The sequence below is a fragment of the Leucopleurus acutus genome (assembly GCF_964270905.1).
Source record: "Leucopleurus acutus genome assembly, chromosome: 9".
NCBI classification, from domain to species: domain Eukaryota; kingdom Metazoa; phylum Chordata; class Mammalia; order Artiodactyla; family Delphinidae; genus Leucopleurus; species Leucopleurus acutus.
In genome coordinates, this window is record NC_139144.1 from 88,357,183 (window position 1) to 88,379,731 (window position 22,549).

General features: G+C 54.1%; 1 protein-coding gene across 5 annotated transcripts in view; it reads right to left on the minus strand.

The window, feature by feature from the left end:
* The window catches only part of PLXNA4 (plexin A4), a 606,963-nt gene that overhangs the window by 21,342 nt on the left and 563,072 nt on the right, over nucleotides 1-22,549 (minus strand). For all 5 annotated transcript variants that reach the window (XM_082846558.1, XM_082846557.1, XM_082846560.1 and 2 more), the window contains 4 exons: nucleotides 15,219-15,487; nucleotides 13,383-13,449; nucleotides 12,360-12,506; nucleotides 7,674-7,833 (listed from right to left, as the gene is read on the minus strand). In XM_082846558.1, coding sequence (XP_082702684.1) covers nucleotides 7,674-7,833; nucleotides 12,360-12,506; nucleotides 13,383-13,449; nucleotides 15,219-15,487 — 643 coding nt within the window. The remainder of the gene's footprint in view (nucleotides 1-7,673; nucleotides 7,834-12,359; nucleotides 12,507-13,382; nucleotides 13,450-15,218; nucleotides 15,488-22,549) is intronic.

The following is a 22,549-nucleotide window of genomic DNA, read 5'->3' on the forward strand; positions in this document are numbered from 1 at the left end:
TGGGGGACTGAGCAGTGACAGCTGGTGACTAATTCGGGAGCGAGAGACAGGACTTCCTTGTTCCACAACTGGCCTGAAGTTGTGCAGTGCGCAGCCTGTGCAGCCCTACTCAGCAGCCCTGACTCTGAATCATGTCCAGTAATTATGTAAGCAGATGAAGGTCAGTCTGCCATCTCTGTCCCCAACCGAAGAAACCGGGACAGAGTGTGGCCGTGCTCCCCCCAGGGCAGTCAAGGAATGATGGCTTGTCCTTAGGAGTACAAAAATGATGCTGCTAGATGCCTACCAGCAGGGCTAGCCCAGCACCCGGGACACAGTAAGTACCTGATGAGTATTTATTACATGAACAATACAGCAGTGAAAGAGTGAATAGACAAAGAAGGGAAAGAGTAAGTGAGCGAGTAACGGCGGCTTATTTTCCAAGCAGTGAAAGGCTTTTCTACCTGTGTGTTGCTGCTCCACGGTGGGCAGACAGTGAGCTACAGTGAGAGGTGAAGTGTGAGCCGCGCTGTTAGAACCTGGGACAAAGGAAGAGCTGAACTCCAGAACCTCAACTGGGCACGTCCACTGCCCGAAGTGAAAGCTCTCTGAAGTGATTATCACTCATTCTTCCGATTTTACGACTGGGAAATTAAAGAAACAGGTTGGGAAGACAGACCCAGAGGTCATCACAACTCGGAGCTCTGTAGCGCGGTGCCAACGACGCGCGTGAGCCACCCAGTGTCGGGAGCGTGGAGGAAGGGCCGTGACGGCCAGACTGGGACCTGGGCTGTGGCCACACCAGGATGCTGGCGGGTAGCTGCCTCCCCTCAAGTGCATACTCTGAGCTCCCTGGGGAGCACGGCGCCTCACCAGCTCTGACCCTTGTGGCGTGTGCATATGCAGGTGGGTGCACGGGCACACACGTGTGCGTACACACACACGCACACACAAGTATAGCATCTCACCCCAGGCTGAGGACACATAAGGCTCTGCAGCAACAAACCTCTGCCCGCCCTGCCCCCAGTCCAGTCCATCTCTCCTCAGACCCATCAAAGGAAGCTTTAGGAGGGACTGACCTGGAGGGATGAGGGGGGAAGGAGGCGCCTACCAGGCTGGTTACAACTGGCCGAGTCAACCCCGCTGATCCACAAGGAACCAATTTCAGAGCCAGCTGTCTGCCCTCCCACCCCGGGCCACCATTCCTCCCCGTGGGGCGCTGAGCAGAGTCTCCCCAGCCTGCACAGGGTCCTCTTGGCCTCCCAAACCAGGGTCCCGAGCAGAAGGCTGGAGGAGGAGACACGACTCTACCGCCGCACACCTGTCGGCAGGTGAGCCCCAAGGAGACAGACAGCCCAGACACCCTCGGCAACCTGCCGCTCCCAAGTGCGGGAGCGGCATCAGAAAAGAGCTGGGACAGAATCAGTGTCACTGCAAACAGTCGGGAAACTGACTGAGGAATGGGAGGGGGGACCACCTACATACGGTTTATTTTTAAAAGGTCTAGGGCTTCCCTGGTGGCGCAGTGGTTGAGAATCTGCCTGCCAATGCAGGGGACACGGGTTCGAGCCCTGGTCTGGGAGGATCCCACATGCCGTGGAGCAACTAGGCCCGTGAGCCACAACTACTGAGCCTGCGCGTCTGGAGCCTGTGCCCCGCAACAAGAGAGGCCGCGATAGTTGAGAGGCCCGCGCACCGCCACGAAGAGTGGCCACCGCTTGCCACAACCAGAGAAAGCCCTCGCACAGAAACGGAGACCCAACACAGAAAAAATAAATAAATTAATAAACTTCTAAAAAAATAAAAATAAAAAAATAAAAAAGGTATAATTTTATGGTGAGAGCAAGTTCTAAAATACAAAATAATCGAAGTAGGAAACGTGGTGCTTAAAAGAAGAAATTCCTAAATTGAACGGCGCTGTCCGCTTTCAAAGCCTTGGGTCGTTGTAAACTGTGAAGAGCCGTGCACCGGCTAGTTGTCGCTATTCAGGGAAGTCCGGAGAGCTAAAGGGAAAAGCAGACTGTGCTCTGCTACTCGATTTAAGAGAGGTAAGCTAGAGCCTAGTGGATGTTCTTGAATATGGAATCATGTGGAGGAGGCTCTGGTGGCGCTCCAGGGTGGTGTGCCACGCCTGTGCTGTGTCAAAGAAGAGTTCAAGAGGCAGGGGGTGGGTGGTGGGAAGGAAGAAAGGTGACCCAGGTATTCATATGCAAGGCATCTAGGGAAAACTGCTGGCTCTGACCTCCCTCCGAAGCTCTGCCCGCAGCCCCGTGCCCTGCTCCAGGCTCCAAGCACAAAGGACAGACACACTCACAATCCAATTTGTTACACTTCCACCTTCCAGGGAGAGAGGGAGGTGAAATAAAAAAGAAAAAAAAATCCCATTATCTTTATCTGTCCTTCCCATCAGGTGCAGTGGAAAATGCAAACTGGGGCGACAGCTGCTGTGAACTCTTTATATTTCACTCAGAAGATAGTGTATCTTTTTATTGCATACAGGAATTACTTATTTGAAAAAATACATCCTTTCAGACAGAAGGGGTGGCGTAGTTCCGGGGCTATTGATGGGGCATTTGCTTTAAACCAGAGGAATCTCTAGAGGTCACGGCCTGTGGAGGAGCCTGCGTGGAAAGGGAATGGATGTTCTCTCCACCTCCCTGCTGTGTGACCAGGGCCCAGGCTCTGTGCCTCTCTGAGCTGCAGAGTCTTCTGTGCAGTAGAACAGAATGGCATCAGTTATTTCCTCTGGGGAGTGAAGGGAGGAAACAAAGAGTCCCTTGGCTCAGAAAGACAAGTGTCCAGCCTCCTGCTACTGTGTGAAGCAATGAGGAACTCCTAGTCACGTTGGTCCCTCTGTGCCTGGCACAGAGCTTGCCCCAGGGCAGGCTCTTATGATATGTTGGTCGAAGCGTTTGGTGGTGTAAGGGGGTACCTATACCCGATACCTGTGCGTGGAAAGGGGCATCAGCTTACCCGATACCTGTGGGTGGAAAGGGGCATCAGCTTGGTGAGGACAGCCTCACATATAGCAGAGCAGGGAGCCCCTGGCACTGGGCTTTGAAAACTCCCAAGGCCCACCTGCCCCAGCGCAGTCCCTAACTCCTGCCTGGGATATCTTTCCTTCCCTAGATTCCAACAGACTGAAAGAAAGGCAAGTTCTGTGTCCTTCACTTTGGCTCTTACAATGGTTAGTTTTATGTGTGAACTTGTCTGGGCCACAGTGCCCAGACAGGTGGTCAAAAATTATTCTGGATGTTTCTATGAGGGTATTTTTGGATGACATTAATATTTAAATGGATGGGCTTTGAGTAAAGCGAATTGCCCTCCATAATGTAGGTGGACCTCATCTAATTAGGTGAAGGCCTGGGTGGAACGAAAGATTGACCTCCCCTGAGCAAGAGGGAATTCTGCAGCAGCTGCCTTTGGACTTGAACTGCAACGTGGCTCTTCCCTGGGTCTCCAGCCTGCTGGCCTACCCTGTAGATTTTGGACATGCTAGCCTCCATGCTAGACACTGAATGTTTGTGTCACCCCCAAAATTCACATGTTGAATCCTAACCCCCAATGTGATGGCATTTGGAGGTGGGGACCTTTGGAAGGTGATCAGGTCATGAGGGTGGAGCCCTCATGAATGGGATTAGTGCCCTTATAAAAAGGACCCCAGAGAGCTCCCTTGCCCTCTTTCTGCCATGTATGGTCCCAGCAAGAGGACGGCCATCTATGAACCAGAAAGTGGGCTCTCGCCAGACACTGAGTCTGCCGACACCTTGATCTTGGACTTCTCAGCCTCCAGAGCTGTGAGAAATAAATTTCTGTTGTTTCTAAGCCAGCCAGTCTACGGTATTCTGCTACGGCAGCCCAAACAGACTCCTCCTAGTCTATTATTAAGTCCTCCATAACTGCATGAGCCAATTCCTTCAAATAAATCTTTCTCTCTGTAAACATATCCTATTGGTTCTGTTTCTCTGGAGAACCCTGGCTAATACAGTTCCCCATCTTGGCTCCTTAATGCCTGGAAAAGCAGGTGAAGGGGTAGAGGGGGTGGTGTGGGAGAGCTTCAGTCAGAGGAGCGATGAACAGAAGTGTCAGGAATGAGGGGCTAGGCCAGGCCAGGGACCACTGATGATGAAAGGCAGGGGGAGGGGTTGGGGCTGGATTTACTTGGGGCAATTACAGAGGCAGCTTAAAATGCCTTTGCTTCTTTTTGAGCTGGCCTGGGACAGATGTCCTCGCCTTTCCAGGGGCTGGGCATCAGGAGGGGGAAGGCAGTCTTTGCCCAATGCCCTCAGCTACAGGAGGAGGCGGCATGGGGGGGAAGTGAGGTGGAGGGGGGATGCTTGGCTGTCTTGCCTCTGTCAACGCATGTGGCTCAGAGTCTTCTCTGTGCCTATGTGCTATGTGTTCCTTTGGCATAGATTAATTTTTGATTATAATCACACCTTATATTTGTAAACTGCTTTCAAAGCACTTTCACCTACATGATGGGAAAAACTCGCCTTGCCTCTCTCTCTCCTTGGGGGCCATGCAACTGAGTCAAATCAAACCTTGCGGAAGAAGCATTTGGGTCTCGGAGGAGGCCCCATTTTCTTTGTTATCTGGCTTTGGCAGAAAGAAGACCAGAGTTGTGGGAGCAGCTCCAGACCCTGGACTTAATAGAAAAGAAGGAAATTCCTCAGAAGAGCACCCATCATGGGAGGCCTTTGTGAGAAGTTCAGTATGACTCCCCTTCCCCAGAAGGATGGGGCCCTGAGACTCAAACTGCCTCCTTTCTTTGGCTTCTCCCCTTTACCCTCCCTGCTGTGAGGCCTTGTGCCTCCAGGGTGGCCCCTCCATCCTGCCCAGCAGCTCCTATGATGGGAAAGGTAGGTCCTTTGTCCTCTTGGGACCTGGCGAGCACTGTGTCACTGGAGGCCCAGCCCCTGGCCTCAGCAGCCTCTAGCTTGAGAGAGTAACAGCTCTCAGGCGGGTCCTGGTTGCTGCTCAGCCCTCAGGCTTCCTTCACTCATGGTGGACAGCAGGAAGTGGATGGCAGGAGGTGGATGGCAGGAAGTGGATGGCAGAAAGTGGACGGCAGGAAGTGGACAGCAGGAGATGGGTGGCAGGAAGTGGACAGCAGGAAGTGGATGGCAGGAAGTGGATAGCAGGAGATGGGTGGCAGGAAATGGACAGCAGGAAGTGGATGGCAGGAAGTGGACAGCAGGAAGTGGATGGCAGGAAGTGGACAGCAGGAGGTAGACGGCAGAAAGTGGACGGCAGGAGGTGGATGGCAGGAGGTGGACGGCAGGAGGTGGGTGGCAGGAAGTGGACAGCAGGAGGTGGGTGGCAGGAAGTGGACAGCAGGAGGTAGACGGCAGGAAGTGGACAGCAGGAAGTGGACGGCAGGAGGTGGACGGCAGGAAGTGGAGAGCAGGAAGTGGATGGCAGGAGGTGGACGGCAGGAAGTGGACAGCAGGAGGTGGACGGCAGGAGGTGGGTGGCAGGAAGAGGACGGCAGGAAGTGGACAGCAGGAAGTGGACGGCAGGAAGTGGACGGCAGGAAGTGGACGGCAGGAGGTGGGTGGCAGGAAGTGGACAGCAGGAAGTGGGTGGCAGGAAGTGGCCGTGGCTGCTCTGGACGCTGCTGCCTTCACTCCAGATGCATCACATCCTTTCATTAATGATGCTTTGCTGGGCTAGAACCCAGCAAATGTTCTGAAGTTAAAAAGCAGCCCCTTCCCCTCCCAAGCTCTGGGTGTGTGGCTTCCAGGTGGGGAGGGCTGGTCTTGAGCAGCATCCACCAGCCATGACGTGGTCTCTCTCCCCCATGGGAGGTCACCCCGTTCCCAAGCACCAGAAGCGCACAATTCTACATGCACCCGCACCCGTGAGCTCTCCAAACACCTTCGGCATAAAGGTACAGGTTCTCATAACAGCTCCTCCTCTTGGCCCCGCTAGGCCAGGGCTCTCCTCCCACCCACCCATTTTGCAGATAATGCCTTTGAAAAGCCGAGGGTGGACCCTGCCATGGCTCCCACAGATGAACAAAAGGCATGGTGAGTGCTACCTGGTTATCCTAGTGAATTCAACTCTCCCTGGGAGACCCATTATGGAGTAGCCCACTTAATTGTTTGGGGGTTGGAAACACAGGGGTCTTCCTTCCCAGGAACTGTTTTCTCTTGCACTGGTTCTGTAAGTGAGCCCTTGGCTCCATCAGTCTGTGGGACGTTCACGGCAGCAGAATCACCCGCATACAGACACAAATGCCCACTCCAACTCTAGGGACCAGTGCCCGGGACACACATGGACACCCTCGCCCAACCGCCCCCCCCCCCCCCCCCCCACTGCAGACTCTCACAGCTGCTTCCTCTTGGTCCTAGAAACAACATATACAGAGACACCTCCAAAGTGAACGGGAGCTCATGCTCAGCCCGTCTCTCTCCCTGGGGCCATGGAGCTCCAGGCACAGGGCCAAACACATCCCGCCAACAGCCAGCCAGGAGGAGATGGGGGAAGGGAAGCAGTAAGAATTGAGGTGAGTGAGCAGAAATTCCTGATCCTGAGTCTTTAGGCATCAGAATTTGGGGGCAGGTGGGGCGAGGCACTGGGAGGGGATCAAATTCCCTGTGGAGTTTAGAAAATAGCACAGACGCCCATCTGTCTTGGATGGCTTAGCTGAAGCCAGCTTAGAGAGGCCAGATGGATGGATTAGGGGCCTCTGGAGGTCCTCCCACCTCTATGTTTCCACCAATCTCCAGACCCAACCACATACACACAAAAACACCTTTTCCTCCAGGCCCAGGACCAGCAAACAGACACATACCGCTTCCTTACCACTATTATCTTCATAATCAGTAACAGCAGCAGCCAATACTGAGTACGCACTACGGGCCAGACAGTGCATCAGAGGCTTTTACATGCATCATCTCCTTTCGTTCTTACAGTGAGGCAGGCACTATTATTAATCTCCATTTTATAGGCAAGGAAACTAAGGCACAGAAAGGTTAAGTAACTAGACCAAGGTCACACAGCTAGGACTTGGTGGAATCAGGACTCAAACCCAGGCATGTCTGGTGCTGACCCACAATGCCACACTGCCTCTCCTCAGCCCCGGCCTCTCTGGAGCTTGGGGCTCCCCACTAGGACTTCCCCAGGACGACATCTTATTAAACACTCGGGCAAGCCATGACTGGATGCAAGGACAGCTGGCCCTAAGTGGCATGCCCTTGTTTATACAGGCTATGCGAGCTATTCGTGGAACATTCAAATAAAATGTCATCCTACTCCCCAGTAGGCTGTCATAGCTCATTTTTCTCTATCCTTTCTCTCCATCCTCCATCACTGACCCAGATCCCTCTTGCCTTCGGTAGTCAGCAAAAATTAGAGGCACAGAACAGAGGCGAAAGGAAGGGCCTGGGGGCACGACGCAGGTAGTGGCAAGACCTTGGGCCACACAGATTCAGACTAAATCCTCGTCACTGCCGATGTGACACCTCCACTCCCACCCCTCGGCTACTCAAAAGATCCCAGAGGCAGTCAGATCACCAGCAGACTGTGGTCCCCCCTCTGCTTACTGCTCACTAAGTGGCCATGAAGGTGCACCTCCTGGGCGCCTGGGGGCCGTGCACGCCTGCTCCCTGCACCCTGGCTCCACTGGTCGGTAAGAGGGGCTTCCAAGCAGTCACAGCACAGCCTCCTGGGTGGGCGGCCCTACTCACCCAGGTCCATGTCTGCAGCCTTGGGCCGGTGGGAGCAGGGCACATTCTTGAAGATGGCGTCCAGAATCTTCTCCTTGACCTGAGTAATGGTGTCGCAGTTGAGGATCTTCACTGGGACCTCAGGGCTGTTGGCATTGTCTGGGTTGACACAACTCAGGACCTGCGGGTGGTGGGGAGAGGCGGTGAGTGGGGAGGGCAGCATGGAGAGCACTGGGAATGCCAGCCGCATCCCGGAGTCCTATCCTGACTGGCTCCGCCTCGGCAGGCTGGACTGGACAGGGGCGGGGCGACCCCCGCCAAGCCCTCTACCCTTCCCGTCCCCACAAGCAGTAGGAAAGCGGTACAGCTTCAGCACCACTGCAGGAGTAGGAGCTGCATATTTCACTCTTCACGGGAGACTCCATTAAAATCCTGATTTATCAAAGGGAACAATGTCCAAGCACGAGGGGGCAATGAGGGGCAACGTGTCAGAGAATGGACACTACTGCATGTCCCCCTGCCACCCCTCTCTCTCTCTCTCTCACACACACACACACACACACACACACACACACACACACACTCACTAGGCAGCATCTCAGCAGCACACCCAGCCCCTCGCCCACCTCTGAAACCCCCAGCCCCCATCGCTGTGTGTCTGTCTGTCTTTCTCATTACTCTGTCCCATACACACACCCACACTAATGGGAGTCTGGCTCCTTTCTCCAAAGAGTTCATGTGCTTCGATTTTTGTGAGGCTTCTGGGCTGATCGGAGGTTGGAGAATCTGTGAGAAGCTTAGCGTGTTCTTTAAAACTAAAAAGGTGCCCTTTAGGGCTTCCCTGGTGGCGCAGTGGTTGAGAGTCCGCCTGCCGATGCAGGGGACACGGGTTCCAGCCCTGGTCCGGGAAGATTCCACATGCTGCGGAGCAGCTAAGCCCGAGCACCACAACTACTGAGCCTGCGCGCTAGAGCCCTTGAGCCACAGCTACTGAGCCCCTGTGCCACAACTACTGAAGCCCGTGCTCCACAACAAGAGAAGCCACCACAATAAGAAGCCTGCGTACCGCAATGAAGAGCAGCCCCCGCTCGCCACGACTGAAAAGAAAGCCCACGTGCAGTGGCGAGGACCCAACACAGCCAAAAATAAATAAATTTATTAAAAAAAAAAGTTCTGGGCCATTTCTAACAGTTTTGCTTCTCTTGCCGTCCTCAGCGTGGGCTCTCTCTCCGTGGTGAGCTCGTGGGGTCTCTGGGTGGACCAGAGTGGGTCCGGGTGGGTGCTGTGGGTCCCAGGTGCTGCCAGATGGCCGCGCCGAGCCGGGTTCTGCAGCCCATCTGACCCTGCTGCCTGCGCCCTCTGTGCGCTCCCTTCTCAGAACCTTCACTGTACCGCCTCCCCCGCCAACCATTTCCCAACCGTACATCTGGTCTGCAGATCCCGACAACAGCCTTCTGCCCATCCCCACCCGTTTCTGGTCCACGTGGCGGCAGTCAGAACCCTGGCCCCTGGACGCCTGCCTTTCATTAGCGACCAGACTGCTGTGAGCTCCCACGGGAACATGCTCATTCCATTAAGAAGAGAACCTCCTAAATCTATAAAACCGAACTGTCACCCTCAAAATGTTTTAAACCGAAAACAATGCTGGAAGGAACTCTGGCCCACGTGCTCCTCCTGTGTGCCCTCTCGCAGCCATTCCCTGCCTCCTAAGAGCCTTCCGGGACCCCTCCCAGCCCCGCTCCGTGGCCAAGCACAGCCTAGTACTTGCTGCTGCCCTGGGGTCCTGAGCTCTGGGCCAGTGGTGGTGGTGGAGCCTGGCCTCCCCCAGGCAGGGCTGTGAGACCATGAAGCGGGGGCTGCCACCTGAGCATGCCCCCCTGACATTTCTGCTTGCCCCTGGGGTTCGTGGTGGCCCCATGAGAACCACTCTGTGGACGCTTCAGGGCATCCAGAGAAGCAGCAGTGGTCCCACGGGGGGACGGGGTTCCCTGGCCGCTGGCCAAGCCCCAGCTCCTCCTGGAAGTTCCCCTCCCCAGCCCCACGCCCAGGTCTCTTGGCTTTTTCAGAGCAACTGCCTGGGGTTTGTTCTGCTAGGTCAGTGCTTCTCAAACTTTCCTGTGAATAGAATCACTAAAGGGGTTTTGTGAAAACGCACATTCTGACTCAGGAGGTCGAGGATGGGGTCTGAGACTCTGCATTCAGGCAGGATCACAGGTGAGCACCAGCACTCTAGCAGCTCCCAGTTTATGCCCTTGGGCACTCCCGGCAGCAGGCCCCTAGGCCATGCTAGTCCAAATTCAATCTAATTAATCACTCAACACGTAAATGGTGCATCTGACTGTCAAGTGATACTGGCTGAGCCTCTCAGCACCTGTCTCACTCTTTGTGGTTACCCTTTCCGCCCAGCACAAGGTTACCATCAGTTGGCCCAAAGTACCCTGGGCTCCTCCAGCCAGTGCTGAATTGCAGGCCACCCTGTCTTTTTCTGACCCCTTCATCTTGGAGTCTCGGGTCAGCCCTGTCTGCTGCTAACACACTTTCTTCCTGGCCCCTCCTCACCACCACCGGGCTGCTCCCTCTTCCACGTGGGGGGGGGTCCTTTCACAGGCCTGAGGATGGCTATGAAACCTCCCCACAGCCATTTCTTCTCCAAGCAAGACAACTGTAATTTCCTTCCCCTTTCCTCACGGTGCCTCTTCCCCAACTCTTTCCACCTCAAATGGATGCGCGTCCCTGACCCACTCCAATTTCCTCACATTCTCTTGAAGTCATCTGCAACCAGGCTGGGTGTGCTAACAGTAGTTTGGCCTCTGGAATAAAGGATGCTGCAATTTGGGGACAGAGTGTTATTACAACCGTGTTGGATTCAATACTGGGGAGCCGCTGATGAGATGGGAAAGAGAGGGAGAGACCAGGCAGGAGACATTTCAACAGTAGTTCTAGCTCATTAAGAAATCTATTCTGGTCTCTATTTTTGGAAGGTTTTTTTTTTCCTTTCCCATTTATTTATTTATTTATTTGCAGTACGCGGGCCTCTCACTGTTGTGGCCTCTCCCGTTGCGGAGCACAGGCTGTGGACGCGCAGGCTCGGCGGCCATGGCTCACGGGCCCAGCCGCTTCACGGCACGTGGGATCTTCCCGGACTGGGGCACGAACCCGTGTCCCCTGCATCTGCAGGCAGACTCTCAACCACTGCGCCCCCAGGGAAGCCCTTCCTTTCCCATTTTAGTCAGAGCCTCTAACTCTCTCCTCCGGAGCAGACCACGACTGCAAAGAAGCAGGACCCTCACTCACCCTGCTGCCTCAAAGCCTCGTCAACTGAGCCAATCCTGGCAAATCTGCTGAGATGCCTGCTGGGATTCCCAGGGCCCTCCGAGGATGGAGTGGGACAGGTGCATCAGGTCGCATCACGCCCAGCCAGCAGGACTGGCTTTATTCAGAGTGGCAGGGATGTCTCCCCAGCTGGCCTCGGGGTCTGGGATTCATCCTCGGCTCGCGGCCCCTGCCGGGCTCTGCCACGCCTTGGCCTGTCATGTGTCTCACTTCCCAATGACTGCATTTTAAATCCCATCTATTCTCTGTCCTCTTTAACACCACTGCTGTCTCTTCCACCTCCATTCTTGGACTCCACCCACGTACCACCCTCCACATTTATCTTTTATCTTGTTTTCTCACTCCTTTCTTCTCCCTCCTCTTCTCTTTCCTGGAAAAGATCTGGTGGGAGGTCACAACTCTCTCCAAGAAAAGCCCAAGAGTGAGCTCTCCCGCCTGGAGAGACAGTGGGCACCAGCGGACAGTCATGGCGGGGAAAGAGGAAGCAGAGCCCCCGTGAGGCAGCAGTGGGCTGACCTTGGGCTCACAGCTTTGTACACCAGATCCCACTCCATCTTCTGGACACCTTCGGGAGCTACGTGCTGTCATTATCCCTCTTTTATTATTATCCCTGTTTTTTTTCAGATTAAAAAAACAAAACCCAAACTTGGAGAGATTAAGCCCCGAATCCCCCAGCTGGTCAGGAGGAGTCATAGCTCCAGTCCGGCTCTGCCCGATTCCAAACCCCGTGCGCCTAATGCTGAGCTTTGCTGCCTCCTAGGACGCCTGTTTCTGGCAGGAAAGGGAGTGGAACCTTGACTGAGGGGATCCCCCCTGTTCCCTGGACAAACACCTGAAACCGCTAGGCCAGCCTGGCCTCCCATCCTACAGCTCGGGTCATGTAGGTGCGACCTTCGGAACCACGAGCAACCATTTCTGGCTTCCCCTCTTTCGTGCTCTACATGCTACCTGCTTGGAACTGGTCTGCGAAGTGTGGGTTCTCCACTGGGAGAACCTCTGAGAAGGAGTTCATTCCCCGGGATCAGTCAGCCAGCTGCCGGCAAGGGGTGACTGCCCCACAATCCAGTGCACCGGCCTGAAAGCACACCGGTCTCCTGCTGTTGCTCAGGTGTGTCTGAGCCACCGGTCCTCAAATCCAGGTGCCCTGGCATGTTAGGACAAGGAAGCCGGGGTGACCGGCTCAGATGGAGTGACTGGCACAGGTGGAACACCAGGCTGGCCCCGTGCAGTGGGCACCCAGAGAGGTGGCTGAGAGCAGTGGCGTTAGAGAAGATGGGCGTCAGCATTTCCACCATCCCTTCGGCTGGGCAGGGGCTGCGCAGGGCCAGAACCCAGCCACCAGAGCCACGGGGAGGAGCTGGGAGGCTGGCTTACCAGGGTCTTGTAGTCGATCTGCTGGCGGATGAGCTTGTCCTCGCTCAGAGAGTAGCGGGCCTCGCCCGTGATGGCGTCAATGGGCCCCTTCTCCATCTGCTGCTTGATGGCGCAGAACAGGGAGAAGAGGGGCTCGCCGGCGCACTCCTGGACACGGAGGAGAGTCATGCTGTGCGGAGCCCGGCCTCCCCCAGCCTCTGCCTCTCCGAAGGGCTGCTTTCCACTCCTCAGTTACAATTCTCTTCTCCTGCTCCTTCCCACTGCCATTCTTGAGCTCTCTTTTCATCTCCCCGGCCCCCTCTCTGCCCCTCTCCCCGCCCTCACTCCACCCTGCTTTCTCTGCAGCCCCATCAAGAGACAGAGGTCCTAGAGGGGTGGGATAGGGAGGGAGGGAGGGAGACGCAAGAGGGAGGGGACATGGGGATACATGTATACATATAGCTGATTCACTTTGTTATACAGCAGAAACTAACACACCATTGTAAAGCAATTATACTCCAATAAAGATATATATATATAAAAAAAAAAAAGAGAGAGAGGCAGAGGTCAGTCCTCGGTGGCGTGAACTCCTTAGAAAACAAGTTAGTAATTGGAGGCCGAGCAGCTCTTCCACCTCCCAGGCATGTCCTCGGCTTATCTGCCGCCGCACGCGCTCCTGGACCTGCCCAGGACCCTCTTCAGCCTCAGTAAGTCTGGGGCCGGAGGGGCCGGAGGAGAGCAAGAAGAAAAAAAGGGAATGCAGGGTCTTCTCAGAAGCTCATCTCCCCTCACCTGTGAGAGAGCGGCCTGTGGGGGCCGTGCCTCTCAAGCCAGGCCTGACCGTGGGTCTCTGTCTCCTGAGATGGTCAGGAGCCTGTCCCCTCCATGACAAGGGAAACTACATTTCTTGGCGGGGTTCTAGGAGCTAGGCCCCAGCATCTGTGGACTTGGGGGCCATGGAGGAAATAGGGGGGATGCTGGTTCATTCCCAGGCTGGTGGGGAAACTGAGGTAGGCCCAGAGATCCCCCAGAATCCAATCATACCTTGAGGAACTTGTAGAGCAGGAAAGTAAACCAATTGGTCAACATCTTCTCAGCCACCGACTCAGTCCTGGCACCAGTCACAGAGGGACCCAGCAGGGCAAGACAAAGACAGAGGCAGCTGGTCAGACCTCAGGGGCTGGGAGGGCAGGGGGATCTGCACGGCTCTTGCTGCTTAAGGCTTTCAGGCCAAATCTTAAGACCCTGAGGGATACCTGAGTTCCTTGGACTCCTAGACACACCATAATGATAAGACAAGCTTTGCCTGCCAAGCGGGGAGATGACCTTCTGTGCGCAGGCTCCCGGGTGAGTTTCTGTGAGAACGCGTTAGGGCAGCCCTGTCCAATTGTCTGAGAGCACTTTTGGGGTGGATGAAATAGCCCAGTAGCACTTTGTGTTGTCCAGCATGGTAGCCGCCAGCCACCAATACCTACTGAGCACCTGAAATGCGGCGAGTGCATCTGAGGAGCTGAACTGTTTATTTTATTTACTTTAAATTAACTTAGAGTTAAATAGTCACGTGTGGCTCATAGCTACCACACTGGTGATAGCCTTAGAGAACTTTATAGGATAGGTGTGTTCCTTGGGGTAAGAAAAGAAAAGAAAAGAAAATCTGGGAGATACTCATTTGGCAAGGGATAGAAAAGAAGGTGGCAGGGGAAGAGGGTCATGGAGAAAGGCCAGATAGACTAGACTGAGCCCATCGCCTAAGCTAAAGACTCCCAGAGTAGGTAGTAACGTGGAGCTGGATACCCAGCTCATTCCAAGAGATGCCCAAATTGTCCTACTTAAAAGGCTTCCATGCACTTTGGAACTTCTCCTGGGAACCTTTCTAGTGTTTTATTTGCAATGACAGGGAGTTCATTCTTGAGTCTAATTTGCATCTTTCATGCTGCTACGCAAACCCACTCATTCTCTTACTTTGGAAGTGAAAACACCACAGCAGCATTACGAACCAAAGGACACTTCTGGTTGCAATGGCCTTCAAGTACATGAACAATTTGAATGGCAGCGTAGACAGAGGCAGAGGGTCTCGATTTCGTAGAAGGCAAAGCCACGGTATATGGTTATTTCTGCACACGTGACCGTGCAGATTTCAACGGTGTCGAGGATGAGGCATCCCACGGTGTTGAGAGGTGGACCCTGCACCCGGGCAGAGCCCAGAGCAGGTGCCAGGAAATACTTGTTGTGTTGCATCAGGCAAGTTGCCGCTAAAGACCTTTAATTCAAACACAGGCTGGACCAGTGCTTTTCAAACTTCACTACACATTCAGATCCCCTAGGTTTCTCGCTAAAATGCTGATTCTGATCTAGTAGGTGTGGGGTGGCACCTGAGATTCTGCCTTTCCAACAACCTCCCGGGTGATGCTGCTTCTCCTGTTACCAGACAGCAGTAAGAGCTGCAGGGGCTAAAGTCTCCCAACTTGAGATGGTGAGGTGGGTTCCCAGAGAGGCCCTGAGGTGTCTGTCCTGATTCAAGCTCTGACTTAGATAAGGTGAGGGGATGGAAAGATGACCTCTGAAGAGTGCCCAAGAGGAAACCTCTGATAGAGAGGGTCAAATCAGGGGAGGGTTAGAGCAGAGGGAGCAGAGTGGCAAGTGGATTTAGGGGCAGAAGAAAAACCACGGGGTGAGCAGATGGGCCGTGGTTGAGTCGGAGGCACCAACATGATGGACAGGTTCTTCTAAGAGGCCGTGGGGTGCGCCCTGGCCTCTGGCCAGGTCAGTACCTGACCTGGGGGCTTGGCTGCTCCGGGCAGCCCTGCCCTGGCCTCCCTGAGGGCAGGAGGGCCAGGCTGGTGCGCTGGGCTGGCTGGGACACCCGGGCCGCGCCCCTACCTCCTGAGCAGCAGCTTGGGATGGTTCTTGCTCTCCAGGTTCTTGTCTATGAGGTCAGCCAGCAGCTGCTTCAGCACGTCAGTGGCGTACTCCAGCTTGCTCTGCAGCACCGTCATGATGAGCGAGGCCACGTTGCCGCGGTCACGCATGGAGAAGCTGCGCTGAGACTCCAGCGTGCGAATGAAGGACAGCAGGAACGCCTTGTTGTTGATGAGCTGAGCGAAGAGCTTCAGGCCTTTCTCCACGCGCTCCTGCCGGTAGCCCGGGACCTGCGGGGGAGACCCAGGGGTGCGCGAGTCTTAACTGCCGCCCGAGAGGGGCGAGGCCCCAGGGACACCCCACCGGGTGGGCCGTGCACACTGCTGACCCTCCCATCCTCCCATTCACCCACGACAGGCCACCTGGCTGATGCCACCAAGTCCTTATCTAGAGCCAGGCGCCACATGTGGTGTCTACCTAACCTCCATCATAGCCCACGAGGCAGGTCACTGTCTCTAGAGACAGAGAGAACGTCATCATTAGCATGGCGTTGACAAGGGGACCCCATGCCACTGGAGGCCACCATCACAGCCCCAGGTAGGGACTCCAGGAGGTCGGGGATGCTGTGAGTGACACCCTTGCTGGGGGATCACCAAACCTGGGCCTCTGGCTAACCTAATGCTGACCTGTCTCTGGCCCTGGGGGTCCTGTTGACAGACCAGTGGGCTCAGAGTCAGGACTTCTGGGTTCCACGTGGGCTCTGACATCCCCACGCCACATAAGCTTGGACAAGTCCCTTTACTTCTCTGAGGGCCCAAGTTCATTCACCTAAAAAAGGGAAAGCTTAAGCCCAAGAGCCTCTCAGGCACTCCCTAACTCTAGCATCTGATGTTTTCCTAGGGATTCCTTTTGAGACCCTGCTCCATGCAGGGAAAGGGGGGGAAGAAGGTTTTATCTTCCTGCCTGCATCTTCTGTTCACTGGGAGGTCCGTGCAAGGGTGCAAGGGTGTACCATCCACTCAGCAACATGAGCCAGCGACTGAGCTGTGCACGGAGGATGCGTCTCTGAGATGCACGAGAATAGGTACAGCGGCACCATGCGTCATGCCCCAACTGGGAAACAACCAGAGGTCCAGCAACAATAGGAGGGTTCCAGGAACTGCGGTGCATTCACCCAATGAAATGCTGCACAGCAACAGCGATGAAGGACCCACTGCTACTCACAATAACAGGGATGAATCTTGCAAACATATTGAAAGAAAAAAGCCACGCTCAAAAGAGAGCATACTGGACAATACCATTTAAATCCAGATTTAAGAAGAACAATTAACATTCATCAATGGGAAAAAAAAGCGTTTTCTGGGGGCGGCTGCTGGAAAGGGGCACAGGGGGACTTTTGGAGGCTGGTAATGTTCTGCTTCTCGATCTGTGGGCTGGCTTAGTGGCTGTGTTCACTTGGGGAAAATGCGCTGAGCTGTGTTCTGATAACTTGTGTATTGCTCTGTCTGTATACTTCCATTAAAACAAAAAGTTCACTTAAAAAATGAAGCATGGCCTCTGCCCTGGAGGGAAGGCCCGCTGAGAACACGGAGCAGGGCATCTGGTGGGAAGTGGCATGCTGGGGGAGGTGGGGCATCCAAAGGAGGTACCATCGAAGCCTCATCTTGAGGGATGTGTCCCCCCTGGCGGGGGCAGGGAGAGTACATGCACCAGGTCCTTGGGAAGGAGTGTCCCGTATGGAGCAGTAAAGAACAGAGTTTCAGAGTCCGCTGAGCTTGCATTAACTTCATCACAGTCATTTATGAGTTGCAGGACCCTTAGGAGACTCAGTTCCTTTATCCACAACATGAAGGTACTGCAGTTAATACGTATACAGACCTTACTCTATGCCAAGCACAGTTCCACACGCTTTAGAAATACTGACCCATGTAACCCACCCAACAGCCTACGAGGTAGGTGCCATTATTACCCCAGGGTCCCACGAGGGTAAGGAACTTCCCCAGATCCCAAGACAGAGAAGCGTCAGACCGGGCCACGACCTGGGCAGCTGGCACCGTGTCCTGCCCCCTGTTGGGACTCCTGAGAGCACGGAACGAGATGCGTGAAAAGCCTCAGCACCATCACAGTCCAGTTACGGAAGGGCAGCAATTTCAACCTGCTTCACTCTGAAGATTTTAAACTGGGGAGGCCAACAGTCTCAAGGCCCCTTCAGTGGGGGGACCCCTGAACTCTTCAGAGAGACACTCGCATTGAACCAGCAGTGCCCACAGGTCAGGAACATGCATGTTTCCAAAACAGGTCCGTTTGCATTTCCTTTGCCGCTGTGCTGGTACACAGCTGTGCTGGTACACGGAAGGCTGGTACCTCTCCAGGCAGTTCTCAGGAGAGAGCAGAGCTCACCAGAGCCAGGGTGGTACCGGCCAGGCCACCGGCGGCTCCGCCAGGCTCTCAGCACAGCCCCTCCTGGCGACCCTCTGGTTCCCCAAGGTCTCCAGCCTTGGCTTGCCTCCTGCCTGGCCCCCCTAGTCCCCCACTCCACGGCGGCTCTTGAGGGAAGAGCAGGGAGACATGGTCACCTCACTGTGCCACTGCGCGGGGCCTCAATCTGCCCAGACGTCTGTCTCCTACTGCCAGCGCCCGACTCCGAGACAGCCCCTCCCACGCAGGCGTACCCGTTTTACCTCCCCTCTCCTTCAGACCTCTCAGAAGACATTTCTCTAATTTGTCCCGATAATAAGAGACAATGCCACTTCCTGGGCTCCCGTCATGGGCAAAGGACAGTCTTGGCACACTGTACACATTGGTCCAATGAAGCCTTCTCGTGACCCTCTTTTAACAGCCTCTCAGGGAAGCTACCGTGGCTTCCCAAGGCCAGCCAGCAGGATTGCCAAACCCCAGCTTGCTTGGCTCCTGAGCGCCCGTCCATCCTGCGCATCCTCGGCCTGTCTGGCCTACCCCTGGGCCTGGGAGGTGACTGAAGGCCAGCTCTGAGTCCCCCCTGCAGCACCCCGTGCAGGGCCTCCTGGAGCTCAGGTGGCCGTCCGTCGAGGGCAGGGGAGCCAAGTGCAGGCTTGGCTTGTGGCGCCTGGAGTGGAGGAGGATGTGCTCTGGACTCCCTGGCCTGGCTGCACGCTCCTTCTGGGCAGCAAGGCTCAGGGCCCTGGGAAGGAAGGTTTAGCGAAGCTATCTGCAGGGAAAGAGCATCCCTGTAGCAGCATGGGGTTTGGAATCAGAGAGACTAACAGACTCATACATGGAGGAAAGCCCTGTCACCTCCGGGCTCTACTGTCTCATCTATAAAATGAGAATATGAGTGCCTATGTCATAATGTTTCAAGAACATTAAGTAAGATGATGGCACACACAGAGCGCGCTTCAACAGCAGAAGTTTTATTACCTGCCTCTCCTCCATTGGCTGTTTCCACTGATCCCTCTTGCCCCAGAGTTTCCAAGGTGCCTAATGCATTGGCACAGTGGCTGGGTGTGGAGAGTAGGCATTTTCTCCCCCTTTCAGGAAGAGGGGATGGAGGGAAGTGCCTTGGTAGAGAGTATCTAGAACAGTTCCCCCGTGTAGCTTGCACCCCTACTGCCTAAGCAGACGGCACCCTGAAACAAGACTTTCTTTATTCACCAGACGGTCCGATAATTTAGTTGAAGTCTGAGAGTATAAAACTGGATAGTAAATTTTCATTGTAACCCAATAGGTTAGAGTTTAGGAGGCAATGATATAGGTGGAAAAAGAGGTGTGTGGTTACTGTTTGTTCTCTGTCTTTGAAGGACCGGTGTGTGATCAGTGCCTGGGCAACCCCTTACCCAAATGCCCGGACTGCACCAGACGGTCACAGAAGAGAGGCCTGGTAGCCTAACCTCCAGGACAGCCTAGAGCCAGAGGACCCCATCTTCTTCACACCCACCTACCATGCCCATCCCAGTGCCTGAAAAGGTGCAAACCCTGCTTCAGATTAGTCAATGGCTTCCCTAGGAATGTTTCCAAACCCGGAAAACCAATAGAGAGAAACTACTCCAGTGGCAGGGAGAGGTTGGAAACACATAAGAAAAGAACCCTCCACACAAGATCTCTGGATCTTACAAAGGAGGCTGGATCTCACATAGCCCCAAGCTAATGTGGAACAGTAAAAGTTGATTTCTGTCTGTAAGAAATTAATTAATGAGTTCAATGGAAATGAAAAAGTCTTATATTCTAGGTATATGCCCCAAAAGATGAAAGCAGGAGCTCAAACAGATATTTGTACGCCCATGTTCATAGCTGCATTATCACACTAGCCAAAAGGTGGAAGCGGCCCAAGTATCCACAGACAGATGAACGGATAAATAAAACGTGGTCTCTACACACAATGGGCTATTATTCAGTCTTAAAAGGAAAGAAATTCTGTCACGTGGTAAAACAAGGATGAACCCTGAAAACATTTTACTAAGTGAAATAAACCAGTCACAAAGGTCCAAATACTGTATGATTCCACCTATATGAGGTACCCAGATTAGCCGAGTTCATAGACACAGAAAGTAGAATGGTGGTTGCCAGGGGCTGCAGGGGAGGGGGAGTGGGGAGTTACTGTGGGGAGCTACTGTTCAATGGGTACAGAGTTTCAGCTGGGGAAGATGAAAAAGTTCTGGAGATAGACTGTAGTGACGGACAGTAATGTGAGTGAACTGAAGGCCACTGAACTGTACACTTAAAAACAGCTGAAATGGTAAATTTTATGTTATGTATATTTTACCAGAACTTAAAAATCTCTGTGTGACCTGCTTGATTCAGAGCCCATGCCTGACGATTAACCGTCTCGTGGTCTCCAACTCAGGGAAATCGGTGAAGCTGACTGTTAACTCCATCCTGAGCAGAAGGATGCGATGAGAAAGTCTCCCCTTGTGATAAAGGCAAGGACAAGAGAGAAGCCTCAGGTTTGAGGGGAAATTCTAACGTGCCAGATGAGGAATCAGGCCACGGTAGGACGTGCTGTGACTTGTAACGGGGCCCATGGGAACAGTCTCGGGCAGAGGTGAGGTGTCCACCCAGGGAGCATCTGGGGAGCCATACAGGCTGGTCAGGTAATCATCAGAACCCAGTAGCCCCGATTCTCAGAGGCCTTCTTAGGCAGCCCTCCAAGGGCTGAGCTCATCCCACAGCCCCTGACCGATGGGCGGGGCAGGGGAGTCAGGGACTCCTGGTGGTGCAGATCTGCACGTGCCCTGGTGAGTGTGTGTCCAGCCTGCAGGGTGGGCGGTGTCCCAGTGAAGTGAAGACACTGTGGGTCTCTGGACCGTACCGAACAAGGGCTCTGAAGCTTTCTGGGCAGGGGTAGGAGTCTGCTGCATTTCACTCTGCAGCCCCAGAAGCCTCCGGTGAGGGGCGCCTCAGATGCCTGGGAACAAGGCAGGCGGGGCCGGGGCAGCACACAGTGGAGGAGGGAGCTGGCTCCCAGCAGCGCTCTGAGGGCGCCCAGGGCTTCTGTCTTGTGAGCCCAGCTTGCTGGGCGGGCTCCTGGGCTGGGCACCTTGCTGAGGATTAAGCCTAGGAGTTGGGTAGCAGTTTCTCTCAGAAAACTAGCCCTGGAGGAAAGGCCCGGGGAAGTGCCGCTGGGTGGGGATGCCACCAGCTCTCAGCAAGGGGCCTGGCACAGTGCGGAAAGGCAATGAGAGGGAGTCATTAGGATGCTGGTCTCGGGCAAAGAGGGCTGCTAGAGACAGTGAGGCAGGTCGTGCACTGCACGCGTCCAGGAAGGGCCGCATATGGTCGGTGCCGTCTGGAGCGGTGCCGTGTTCAACCTGCACCCTCCCACAGCATCCTGTGGGGGATGAGCCCTGGAGCTCCCCTCCACTGCCCTGGGCAGCCCTTGCGAGTGCACTGCCCTTGGGTGTGTGCTACATCAGTGCCAAGTCAGGCCTGAGAATCTAAACATCTACGGAGATGCAAGGGCAGGTGGGAAAGCCATAAGCTAAACGGGATCAAATGAGAAACAAGACCATACGATAGGACGTGGCATGATCTACAATATGGGCCATAGGACTGGTTGGGAAAGCAGTGTGGAGTGTGTGTGTGTCCATCAAGAAAACACCTTGTGTGGGAGAAGGCTGTCTCCCAGCCCGCTCCAAAGTATTCGGGCTGCCCTACAGGGATGCCAGCTTGGAAATGGTCTCAGAAAATCTGATTTAAAAGTTAAATGCTTATGGACATATATACACTACCAAATGTAAAATAGACAGCTAGTGGGAAGCAGCTGCATAGCACAGGGAGATCAGCTCGGTGCTTTGTGACCACCTAGAGGGGTGGGATGGGGAGGGTGGGAGGGAGATGCAAGAGGGAGGAGATATGGGGATATATGTGTACGTATAGCTGATTCACTTTGTTATACAGCAGAAACTAACACAACATTGTAAAGCAATTATACTCCAATAAAGATGTTTAAAATAAAAGGTTAAATGCTTAAAGCAAATCTACTTGGAATTTTGAGCTAATGAAAAAGAGAAAATAACTTTACATACTCATCCTAGTTGAATTCTTATTTTGAGGGGTGTGGGGACGTTCAAACACAACTTGCCTTCCTAGGACTGCCATTTCCACCCTAATTCAGGCAGACACACAGACATTCATTTATTCAAATCATTCAACACTTCCTGCATGCCTACTATGTGCAAGCACTCTGCTGGAAGCCAGAGTTACAAAGATAAATGAGGTATGCACAGTCTACACAAAAGTCACGCACCCACGCACGCACGCACGCACGCACTCTTCATTCCACAATCAAGTTGGAGAAATGGGGGGGGGGGCCCAAGGGCCCTGGGGACTTGCTGCATTTCCTGCAGAGGGACACAGCCTCTACGTCCCCTTGGAGAACCCATGCAGACATTCCCAGGGGGTCAGTACCTGCTTCACTGTGCAACTCCGGAGTGGCAGGTCTGTTTCTATGTTACGGACAATATAAATACGGAATCAGTCTTATTTTCTGTGGTGTTTTGGCCAAAGATTTTTGATCCATCCAAGTAAGTCTCCAGAGCCGTAGGGCATGACACGGACATGGCCCCTCAGAAGCCACGTGCACAGGCTTGTCCTTAGGATATAGACTCTGGAGTCTCCCTGCTGGACTCAGATCCCTGCCCCACTCCCTCCCAGTTGTGTGGCCTTAGTTTTTTCACCTGTGAAATGGGTGTACCTGCTTCGGAGGGCTCTTGGGAGGTTAAATCAATGCACGTGTGTGAAGTACTGAAAACTGGCCCAGGATGTTAGTCAACAGTCAACTCAGGGTAATATTCCTTACGATGATTATTGTGCCCTGGTTTCCTCATTTATATTTTTCGCATTTCTCTGGTATTTATAAGTCATTCCAAATCCCTTTC